Source organism: Cervus canadensis, chromosome 5, assembly GCF_019320065.1.
Source record: "Cervus canadensis isolate Bull #8, Minnesota chromosome 5, ASM1932006v1, whole genome shotgun sequence".
Classification (NCBI taxonomy): Eukaryota; Metazoa; Chordata; class Mammalia; order Artiodactyla; family Cervidae; genus Cervus; species Cervus canadensis.
Genome location: NC_057390.1, coordinates 68,635,827 through 68,646,972, shown reverse-complemented (window position 1 = coordinate 68,646,972; position 11,146 = coordinate 68,635,827). Strand labels below are relative to the sequence as shown.

The 11,146-nt window shown below is 57.2% G+C and overlaps 1 protein-coding gene across 2 annotated transcripts; it reads right to left on the bottom strand.

Moving 5' to 3' along the window:
• Positions 1-309: 309 nt before the first annotated feature.
• Positions 310-8,604, bottom strand: LOC122442643 (zinc transporter 3). 2 transcript variants are annotated; one of them, XM_043470487.1, is made up of 8 exons: positions 8,264-8,604; positions 4,648-4,829; positions 3,904-4,050; positions 3,654-3,807; positions 2,764-2,962; positions 2,430-2,535; positions 2,049-2,126; positions 310-1,136 (listed from the first exon to the last, which is right to left on the bottom strand). In XM_043470487.1, the coding sequence occupies exons 1-8, from the start codon at positions 8,356-8,358 to the stop codon at positions 988-990; spliced, it is 1,110 nt and encodes a 369-aa protein (XP_043326422.1). In that variant the 5' UTR covers positions 8,359-8,604; the 3' UTR covers positions 310-987. The 2 variants fall into 2 exon arrangements, with proteins under 2 accessions (XP_043326422.1, XP_043326421.1); XM_043470486.1 differs by having other exon boundaries at positions 2,049-2,183; positions 8,264-8,598.
• Between the last annotated feature and the right edge of the window lie 2,542 nt (positions 8,605-11,146).

Sequence of the window (11,146 nt, the reverse complement as noted above, 5' to 3'; positions counted from 1 at the left end):
ACGAGCCATCCCTGTCAGAATGACTCTCTGGGATCTCCTGGCCCCTCACCATCTGTCTTTCTCCTACAACCAAGCCCAGAATGTGTGGGTGTCCCCCTGTGTCAAGGACCCAGACTCCATGCTGCCAAGTAGGGGAAGGTAGTAAAGAGACTGGTGGGTTTCGGCCTACACAACATTGCAACAGATCTTTGAGGGTGGAGGGGCTGGGAAGGGGGCAGGGGGGCTGTGCAAGGTCACTCTGGCCGAGGGATTCCCTCAGTTCCCAGATGACCAATTCTACGTCCCCCTCCCGAGGAGCTGGCGCAGGGCTGAGAGGTGCAGTTGACACAAGTTTATTGGCGGAGCTTCGGCGGAGTCTCCCTCTCTCTGGGACAGCCGAGGGCACAGCACCAACAGAAGGATGGACAGACAGAATCCCACATGGACACACGGATGGTGCAGACTCATAAAGATCACAGCACAGCCACGCAAGGCACAGAGACACACAGGCCACAGCACCAAGAAACACACACAGACACAGAACCACAAGGCTAGAACATGTGGACAAAGTGCGGGCTTTGGGGCTCCTGCATAGACAGAGCGAGGGCCACGTGGGGAGGGGGCCCCTGCTGACCTCCCCCAGGCATAGGCACATGGACAGCACACAGACAGGCAGATGCCCCAAGCCATCCAGGCTGCCACGCAGACACATGAACTGCACAGAAAGGACACTGGGGATTCCCCAGACCATGGGGAGCGGGGACCACAGGACTTCTACTCCCGCGACACTGCCACTGCACTGTTTTCCCTGCTCAGCCTGACTCTGGCCCACTCCCCGACACACACACTTTGGTCTTGCCCACTGGGGCTGGGGGGGCAGGTGGCAGGTGGAAGCGGGGGAGAGGGGAAGGGTGCGGGCCCAGCTCCGTCCCTTCTCCGTGAGCAGGGAGGCAGGAGAGTCCAGGGCAGAGCCTGGGTCTGGCAGTGGGGTGAGGCTGGGGCCGGGGCTCAGGCCTGGAGGGGCTCCTGGCAGCGCAGGCACTGGGCCATCTCGGGCTGGTATTGCTCGACCTGCAGCGTGCAGCTGGAGAATCCAAACCGGGAGTGGAGCCGGGATGTAGCTTCAGCTAGGACAGCTTCGGGGTCAGCCGCGGAGTCTGCGGGGTAGTGATAAGAAGCAGCGAGCTCCCAAGGGAGTGGGGAGCCAGACCAGGGTCCAGATAAGGATGGGTGAAGGGGGACCCAGGGGTTTTGCATGGCATGAAAGCCAGGATTGAATGGGAGCTTTATTTTCTCTCTCTCTGTTGTACAAACAGTGTACAACTGTTCAAAGAAAAGGTTGGGGAGACTCATCCCTAACTGACTAGGCTAACAGGCTAAACTGTTCTTATTTTGCTATTCGCTTCTTCTCTTTGGGTGTCAGTGTACAGCTGTGTATTTCAGCAGCCACATCACCCGATTTTCCACAACGATCCAGATGTCAAATATTCTGTTCCCATTGTCCCTCTAGAGTTACCATCAAATATCCTACAGAGTATAATATTTTTGGCATCCAAATTGCAAGTCTCTGATTGCTTCTTGCATCTGGAAGAAACTCAAAAATCCTTTGTCAGCTTGTGAGTCACCCTATATATTTTAAATAGTTGAATCATAATGTGGCTATAATTTTATATTCAGCTTTCTCTCTTAGCATTATACCATAAACATTTTTCCTAGTTGCCATACAGTCTTCATAATCATCATTTTTAAAAGTTACGTGGAGCGGAGGAGCCACAATTTACCTCGATATGCCCCATCACTTAGACCTGTGGGTACCAGTGATCTTTTAAAGGGTTGCTGGTGCCCTGTACTACTTTAAAGAGGGTGAAACCTCCCCCAGAACACCCTGTCTAGGGCTCCAACACGCATGAGAGAGAGAGAAAGATACAAAAGACAGAGCTAGAGGATGAGAAAGCCAGAGAGACGGGAACAGTCCCAGTAATTCAGACCAGCTTCCTATGTTTGGAGGGTGGGAGGGGAAAGGAGAAATGTTTCTGGGAAGTAACTGGCTGGGGCTAGTGTGGACTCACCAATGGCCAGGTGTGCGGAGGCAACGTAGTGCGTGAACGTCAGGGACCACAGGTGCAGCTCATGGGTTGCCCGGACTCCTGGCACCGACAACAAGGTATCCCGCACAGGTTCAAAGCCCACACTTCGGGGAGTCCCTGCAAGTAGCACCCACCACACCTTACTGCCAAAGCTGCTCCTGCCCAGAGGTCAGGACCCCACCTCCCCATCCTGTACCACTCACCCTGTAGATCCCCACAGTTCACCCCACCCCTGAATCCTCCTTCCAGCAATAAGCCTTCTCCCCACACACTCTTCAGAGGAAAGAGGGACGCCTAGTCCTGGAGTGGAGTCAGGGAGGGCCCGGTGCGGAGGATGCAGGGAAGCAGCATCATCGGACTCACCTTCCATGAGGACACGGAGAACATCTCGCAGGGTGGGAGCTGTGGATCCAAGGGCACAGATGGAGAAGAGGAAGGTGCTGATGGGGTCAGCTGCTTTATACTGAGGCTGCAGAGAAAGAGAGCCCTAAGAGCCTGGGAATCAGGAACCTTTCAGGGGAAGATCTAGGGGCACCCTGGACAAACAGGGCCTGAGAGGGGAAAGGGACCATAACCCTTGGCTAGGGGTCCTATGGAGCTGGGAGGGGGAGTAGGATGGGGATGGGGACCCAGGGAAGGCAGGGCTGGGGTGTAGAGAGGAAAGTGGAAGGTTGGGGCAGACTTGCACACATGGTACCTTGAAGTAAATGAGGATGGAGGCAATCAGCACCCCAAGGCTCTGCAGGAGGTCTCCCAGCACGTGCACAAAGGCCGCCCGGACACTGGTGTTCCCCAGGGGCAAGGACTCCCCGGACCCCTCCTCCAGCGGTGCATACTCTGCCCCCCTAGACCCGTGGCTGTGGGGAGGCCCAGCCTGGTGCAGCACAAAAGCCATTCTGAGGGGGAAGCAGAGCAGCTCAGCCCAGGTGGCCTGCTCCCAGCCTCCTCCACCCACTTCCATGCCCCCTCCTCTCACCTCCCAGGAGCCCTTTCTCCACCTGTTTTCTCCCTATTTTCCCAATCCCCAGAAGAAAGCAATACTGTCCAAGAGAGACAAACAGAGCTGCCTGGAAGGAGGAATACTTGGTACTAGAGATGTAGATACAGATCTTGGCCCTGCTACTGAAATTGCTACGTGCCCTGGACAGGCAAGGCCCCTTGTCACCTCTCGTTATTTGTTTTGGCCACACCGCACAGCTTGCAGAATCTCAGCGCCCCGAACGGGTATCAAACCCCAGGCTCTTATCCATGAGAGCTGGAATCCTAACCATTTGACCATCTCTCATTAACTGAATGCCAGGGGTGACACCACCTACCTCGTAGGGGTGGTTGTGTGCTTTAAATGGGACAACATGGATGATGGTCCCCAGCAGAGGGGCCAGTACCCAGCAGGCCTTTAATCAAATCTATTGACCCTGAATTTTAGGTCTCCACCCCAGCCCCTTCTCAGACATCCCCAAGGCGGCAAGGCGAGAATTGTGTGCATGTGCTGTGGGTCTGCTGGGCGGAGAGAGCCTGCTCTCCCAGCCTGCAGGAGGACCCCTCGCCCCGCCTCCGACATGGTGCCTGCTCCATACTGGAACGTACAGCAGATTGGCACAGACCGCGATGCTGGCGGTCAGCAGCATGGCACCCCCCTCGATGTGGTAGTCGCTGTGCAGCAGGCGGATGAAGGCCAGGTACAGGAGGATGCCAGTGACCATCCAGAGGGAGACCACAGAGGCCAGAGCCCCCAGAGTCTCTGCAGGGGGAGACAAGCTGTCAGAGAACGGCCCAGGACCCTGAGAGGTACCTTCTGACCAGGTCAAAGGGTCCTCAGGCCATGCAGGCACCTTACCTGAGCGGTGCCAGCCAAAGGTCATGGTGCGGGTGGCTGGACGGGTAGAGAGCCAGAGGGAGAAGAGGCTGCCCATCATGCTGCCCACGTCTGCCAACAGGTGGGCCGCGTCAGTCATAATGGCCAGGCTGTGCGCCAAGTACCCACCTGCAAGGGTGAAGTGACGTATCATCTGGTTCCATTAAGCAAATATCATGCTGTGCGTGTGGAGGCATGGAAAAGAGATTGGGGGGGACATATACCAAAATGTGAATGGTGGTTTTTCTCTGGTGATGGGATCACACATCTTCTTTTCACTCATTCGCGTTTTCTAGTTTTTCTACAATAACAGATTATTTTAAAACATTCAGCTGCACCAGGTCTTAGTGGCAGCACGCAGGATCTTCCATCTTTGTTGTGGCATGTGGGATCTTTAGCTGCAACATGTGGGCTCTGGTTCCCTGACAGGGATTGAGCCCAGGGCCCCTGCATTGGGAGCATGGAGTCTTAGCCACTGGACCACCAAGGAAGTCCCAACAATAACATGTTTTAATAATAAGAAAATAGGCTTTTTAAAGGACCCGTTTGTACTGATAAGCAGTCCTGAGTCACCCTGGTACTGCCTGTCCCTCACCCTCTCCTACTTCCTGAGTCCTGGGCACCCGGCTCCCCTGTCCCAGCCAACCCCATCTTGTCTGCATCTCCCCCCAGGAACTTAGGCAGGCATCCTGAGGATGGAGTTGGAGGAGATGCTCTCTAACTTACCAACAACCTCCCCAGCCATGAAGACGCAGCACACAGCACAGGCGGTGCACAGCTGCCTCTGCGCCTGCATCCTCTCCGGGGTGAGACCCGGCTGTGGCAGCGGGTCCCGGTGGCAGTGGTGGAAGGACATCTCCATGGGTTTGGGCTCCTCAGGGAGGGGCTCAGGGGCCTCTGTGAAGAGACTGAGGCAGGCAACGCAGTTCAATCTGGGGCCTGGCTCAAGGGCTTGCCTGCTCCTTCCTCACTCCCAGGTCCTGGGTCCCCTAGATTAGCTTCATCAGATGTCCCATCTCTCTCTCCTTTTCCAAGTCCTGGTCAAAACCAGGAGCCTTGTAGACAGAGGGCCACAGGAGAGATGGGGGCTAAACGGACGACTCAGATCGCAGCCTCCCTTTTCCTTTCATATACAGAGCTGTAGAGTCTCACAGCACAAAGGAAAGCACCTTAGAGTCTACCTCTTACTAAGGAATTACACGTACGAGGCTCGGAGAGGGAGGGAACTTATGGAGGCCACACAGCTAGTTAGTGGTTGAGCTGAGATTCGACTCCAACCAAATCATTATGATAGGCATTACGAGGAATACAAATGAACTGGGTATCCTTTCTAATCTCTGGAAGCCTTTGGTGAACAAGACAAATGCCTACCTAAGTACTGTGAGATGTTTTAGAAGGTAGCTATTGCCTTAGAGCAGCTAAAACAAAGTGCTATCAGGGCTCAGATAGTGGGATACACTGACTCTAATGAGGACAAACAAAACTCTAATGAGGGAAACAACCGAAGGAGGCCCTGAGAAAGGCCTGGGCAGATGGAGAGGCTTTTGACAAAGAGGAGGTGCATATGTCGGTGAAGGCAGTACAATGGGGAAGTGGTGTGAAAGTGCCGGGTGGGGCTCAGACCTAGCCTCCTTCTGGACCTACCTCTGGGTGCCTCCATTCCTGGTCCTTCCACTTCCCTTTCTAGACATGCAGCTGAATTTGGCCCTTTAAGAGAGGAGTAGAATGTGGGGACCCAAAAAGTCTGAAGTTCTTGGCACGGAGAATTACTGGCCAGATTCCAGAGCTGAGTTGTCATGGGGAGGAGACAGTGCAGACTGCTGTAGCTGGGGTGGCAGCAGCAAGAGCTGGGTTGGGAGTCTGTCATGCATTAGCTGGACCTGTGGGACCATAAGCACCCAGCAGAGGCCGCCTTAACTGCACAGGACTGTAAGCCTCCCTGGATCCGTGAACGGGTCTGGGGGCGGGCCTCACCTCTAGCATCACCTGGGGATGTGAGAGGCTGAGCTCCGACTGACTGAATTTTCGGTCCACTCTGGCCTAATTCTCAACCCTGATACCACCCAACCTAAAGTCCGGGGGGTCGTGGGTGGGGATGGAGAATAGAACCTTCTACAGCTTACAGTCCTGTGAATTCTATGGAGGTGTGACAAGAAAAACCTTGAGAGAAGATGAAGGCTCCAGATGACAGAAAGGCAATCCCGGTAGTAAAGTGGGGAGGGGTGCCTGGGGGTCTTCTGGTTGAGGAAAGCTCTGCCAATGGGTGAATTTAGGTGGGAGGGAGGAGAGGGCACATTTGGTGCTTCTAGGGAAAAGTGGAGGGCTGGCAGGTAGATTAACTTCTTGGAATCCCCTTCTAAGACTTAGAATCTAGATGGGTATGATACAGGTGTGTTTCCAGAGGAGACAGGAGATGAGGGTGGCTTTGAAATCTGTCCTCATTCTTCAACAAGATATACTGGGCAGTGTACATGTACTGAAGCTCAGGCTGGTGGGAGACATGTGTCACAAGTGACTTACTCTGCAAGGAGAAGCTGGGGCCGGAAGGGTTATGAACAAAGGACTTCAGATCACAGGGGAAGGAGTGACCAGCTCTAATGGGAATAAGGAGACCCTCACAGAGGTAAACAATGGGGCTCCAGACATGTGGAATGACAATGACAAGATATGCAGCTTGGAGCTTAAGTGTGAGGAACCAAGGGAAGGACTGAGGAGGAAAGTGATGGGCTCAAAGAGACATAAAGGGATATGCGCTAATTGATTTGATCTTTCCTGAGCCGTGAGATGAATGACCTTGCTGATGCACTAGTCTGGGAGGAAGAGAGGAGAGGAGAGGAGATGGAATGGTCCAGAGCAGACCAGGCCAGAGGCTCCCTGCGCAGAATTTTAGAGGAGGAGCAGGTAGGGAGGGAAGAACCTCTTTCAGAAAATACTGCAGGATTTGGTGACTAATGGTCATATGAGAATGAGGTGAAACTGGGAGTCAGAGATGCGGGTCTGAAGAGCAAACAGAGGGTGAGTGGCTTTGGGGCAGTGGGCAAGATGCCCTTCCTGGCCCAGGAAGACACAGTGCAGCCAGGCATCAAGGTAGTCAGCCATCAACAGGCTGCTCCCTTTTGTTTGGCATTAACTGGGCACTAAAGACGCCTCATTGCTGGTGTGTGGGTGGTAGTGGGGCTACCTGCTGTTTAGAGAGAAGGAAAGACAATTCTCTCTCCCTGGCCCTCTGAAACCCCAGACAAGCGACAAATAATATTGAGTGGGGTAGAGGGGACAGGTAGAGGGGGGAGACTGTCTTGAAGCAGAGTCAAAAGGGATGTGAAGACATGCTAGGGCCACGGCTGGAGCTCCCACAACTGCTGTCCTCCGTGGGAGGGATTCAGAAGGGGGTCTTCCCTCCCTTCTGCTCATCCACTCGCCCACCCATCCAGGTTTAAGGCCTCCACCCAGGGAAGGAGCGAGAAACACACAGAGGCACCGCATCAGAGACAAAGGGACACGGGTTGGGAGGGAAAAGGAGAGATGAGGAAAGAGAAAAGGCCGGAGACTCTGTCAAATTCCCGAGATAAAAGGACGGTGGGCCAACAGACAAAAAGGCCGGCGGAGGTGACCAGGGAGGGGCCCAGCGCGGCCGCTCGGAGGGACAAGGCGGACGGAGCCGGCGGGACGCGGAGGCGGTTCTCCGGCCGCCCCCGGCCCGCTGTCCCGACTGCTCGGCGCGCCTCATTTCACACCTCGCCGCCCCCGGCCCCGTCTGTGCGGAGCCGGGAATACCCCCGCCGCCCAGACCGCACCTGCTCCTTCCTTACCGCCCCCTCGCTTCCCCGCGGCCGCCCGCGCCCCCAGGAGCCGGCAAGACCCGCTGCGGAGCCCGGGCCCATCCTCAGCCCGGGTGTCCACAGCAGGAGGCGGCTCCCCGAACCCGGGCGCTCGGAGGATAGGGCCGGGGGCCTGCAGATGGGACTCCGAGGGGCTCCCACTGCAGGGCCCTCGGAGCAATGGGTACATCGGGGTTCCTGGAGCGGACTCCGGCCCGACGGAGGGGCAGTCGCTCGCGGGGAAGGTCGAGGGACTTGGAGGGACGGGCCTGGGAGCAGTTTCTCGGGACCGGGAGGAGGGTGGCCGACAGGAGCCAGAGCGGGATGTCCACCTGCGGGAGCCGGGGTTGGCTGTGCGAGCTGGGGGCGTCTGCGCGGCCAGAGAGGCAAAGCCCGGCCGCCACGAAGCCAAGGGGGTCGCGGTGCGCTGGGAAGGCCAGCCGGCCCAGAGAGACAACGAAATAGACGGAAAGCCAAAGGGTAGCGCCCCTCCTCGGCCGAGGGCCGACCCAGATCGGTCCTACCTCTTCAAACGCAGGCCGCCACCAGCGCCGCCGCGGTCTCGGGGGCCCACCAGGCGAGTGGTCTCCGAGCCCCCCGTGGTGGGAGACGGCTCCATTTCTCCGCGGCCCCCGACCGTCTAGGCCCCACCGAGGGAGGAAGAGGCGTGGCGGGCCCCGCGCCAAGTCTTAGCGGCGGGCCGACCCCCAGACTCCCCGCAGGGCCGCGGGGCCACCAGAGTGAAGGCAACTGCGGCGGCTGTGGCGCTGGGATTCCGAACTGCGGCTCCCGCGGCTGCCGGAGCCCCGCCCCGCGTGGGGCGAGCTCCCCAAGCCCCGCCTCCAGACTCCCCAGTCTCTCCCCCCACGCCTAAGCCCCGCCTCCGGGGCCCTGTCCCCATAGGCCTGGCTCTATTTCCCGGCGCCAGGGCCAGGTGGGGCGGCGGGAGCGCTCTGCGCCCCGACCCTGTTCTGGAGAATGCTAATCTCCATAGCCACGCCCCTAGGCTGACTAGTCCCGCCCTAGCCCCGCTCACCAGTCCTAAACGGAGCTCCTCAAGCTTGGGGGGCTTCCTTGATGGCTCAGATACTAAAGAATCTGCCTGCAAGGCGGGAGACCTGGGTTCGACCCCTTGGTTGGGAAGATTCCCCTGGAGGAGGGAACAGCTACCCACTCCAGTATTCTTGCCTGGAGAATCCCATGGACAGAGGAGCCAGGTAGGCTACAGTACATGGGGTCACAAAGAGTCAGACACTACTGAGCGACTTTCACTTTCAAGTTTGGGGACCTCTCAGCCAATCTTTGCCCAAGGAACACCGACTTGTGCAGGTCCACCAAAGGGCATCTCAACCCCTCTCTCCGCCATCCGTCACCTCGTGGCCCCAGCTCCCCACACACGGAGGCAGAAACAGGTGTGGAGGAGAGAACTAGAAAAAGGATGTGGGGTGAGCAGTATGGCAAATTGGGGAGAAGTCCAGGGACTCTGGCCCGACACCCCTCTGTGAAGCATGTGAGGTCGGAATTCGCGAGCCAAGTCTGCTGCCAAACACTGTACCGCTCATGATTATTTTTATACAGAGACATGGGGTGACAAAAAGTTTCCAACTCTCCTTCAGTCAGTTATTATCCCTATTTTTTCAGATGAGTAAACTGAGTCCCAGAGGAAGAGGTGTCCAAAGTCATGCGACCAGTGAATAAAGGACCGGAACTGGAGCCGCATCCTCTCTCCCTCCTGGGTCAGGGTGTCGCACGGGCGACTGGACGGAGAGACTGGCCGCAGTTGTGTCGCTCAGAGGCTGGGGTAGCCGGAGGGAAGAGGGCGCCACCTCTCAGTGGTCACAAGCCCCAAGTTCATGGAGGCAGCGCTCAGCTTGCCAGCAGGTGGATTCCTTACTTCCAAAGCTATAGCACCTTCCCAGGCATTACCTCATTTTGCCTCATTTAAACTAAAGCCCAGGGGAAGGAGAGGCTTACAGCGAAGTCGGTGGCTGAGCTGGGAGCTAAAACTTCAAATGCACAATGTTCCCTGCCCCTCACACCTGCCGCCAATGTGGAATGAAAAGGGGATGGTGATGGATTGTGCACTCCAAGCTGGGACACTCTGTGAAGAGGAGGGTTCGTAGGAGGGGGGCAAAGAGTGAGCATGGATGCGGAAGGTGGAGGGTGGGAGTGGTTAGTTAGCCAAGGCAAGAAACCCATCAAACGCACCCTTCGGAATACACCGGACTTGTGAACACCCGTCAGAATGAATTTAGGGTTCTGGTGATAGACATCTAACCCCAACATTGTTTTTCCAGACAATGAGACTGCGTGTGCGCTTCCTAAAACAACAACAACAAAACTGGAGTACCTGCCAGACTGAGTGGTTGGAAGAGATGGGGTTAACCCGGGAGAGCTTCGCGGAGGAGGTGAGGCTTGAACGGATTAGGCAAACTGGGCGGCGGGCTGGCTGTTCTGGCGGGGGAGAGTGCGGCTCGTGCCAAGGTTTGCGGGCGGCGAGTGCCGAGGGATTGTACAGCGCTGGGAAGCGGTGCGGAACGGAAGCACTAAAGGGTCTGCGCGCGCCCTGGGCGCCGCTCGTCCACCCACGCCCTGCGCGGGGCCCGCGCCAGCCTCTCCACGCGCTCGCCTCTCCCCAGCTCTCCGCGCGAGACCCAGCCCACAGTCCACGCGCGGCAAGGGAGCGAGGGTGGGGTGGCTTTCTTCCCTCAATCTCTCAGAGAAGCATGGGGCCTCAGCTTCCTCTGTGGGTTATGGGGAGGCAAACTGAATCGGCGCGAAGGGAAGCCACCTGCCAAGGTCACCTTGTTCGTCCGTGTTATAATCAGGGTGCAACTCATGTCCTCACTCAGGTCCCCGGGCAAGTCCCGTCTGGCGCCGTCGGGTTTTTTGTTGTTGTTGTTGTTGTTGTTGTTGTTTTTGAAGCTCCGCACCGGGCCTGGGACTTGGCCAACTCTGAGACCTTCGGAGAGGGGACGCAGGGGCCACCTTTCCCTCCAGGGCTCGGATGCAGTAACCTCTCCCGGAGCGGCCGGCGCCGGCGAGCTGGAAAATGGGCAGACACCGCGGGAGCCTGTGCGGGACAGGGGCCGTTAGGCACGCCTCAGCCAATGACGACAACGGGGACGTGATAATAACAACAATGGCTTCCTCTGATTTCCTTTCCTGGGCAGCCCCTGCATGGCTCAGCCCCGTGGACAGCAGCCCCGGATGCCCGGGAGGGAGCGTAGACGCTGGCACGTGCTCACCCGCCACCCGGCAGGGAGCGAGAAGGCAGGAAGGGAAAGAGACGTCGGAGCAGATGGATCACTGGGCTGCCCTTCCCCTCGGCTCCCTGGCCTTGGAACATGCTGCCTGGGGAAGCTGAGTGCAACGGGTTGGGAGAATACCAACAGTTTCTTTTGCTT

Bases quoted from the DNA above. Each gene is read 5' to 3' on its own strand.
- LOC122442643 (XM_043470486.1), bottom strand. From the start codon at position 8,358: ATGGAGCCGTCTCCCACCACGGGGGGCTCGGAGACCACTCGCCTGGTG. The intron at 4,051-4,647 runs GTAAGTTAGAGA...TCACCCTTGCAG, and splicing joins CATGGCTGGGGAGGTTGTTG to GTGGGTACTTGGCGCACAGC. The intron at 2,963-3,653 runs GTACGTTCCAGT...CTTCCCCCTCAG, and splicing joins GCGGTCTGTGCCAATCTGCT to AATGGCTTTTGTGCTGCACC.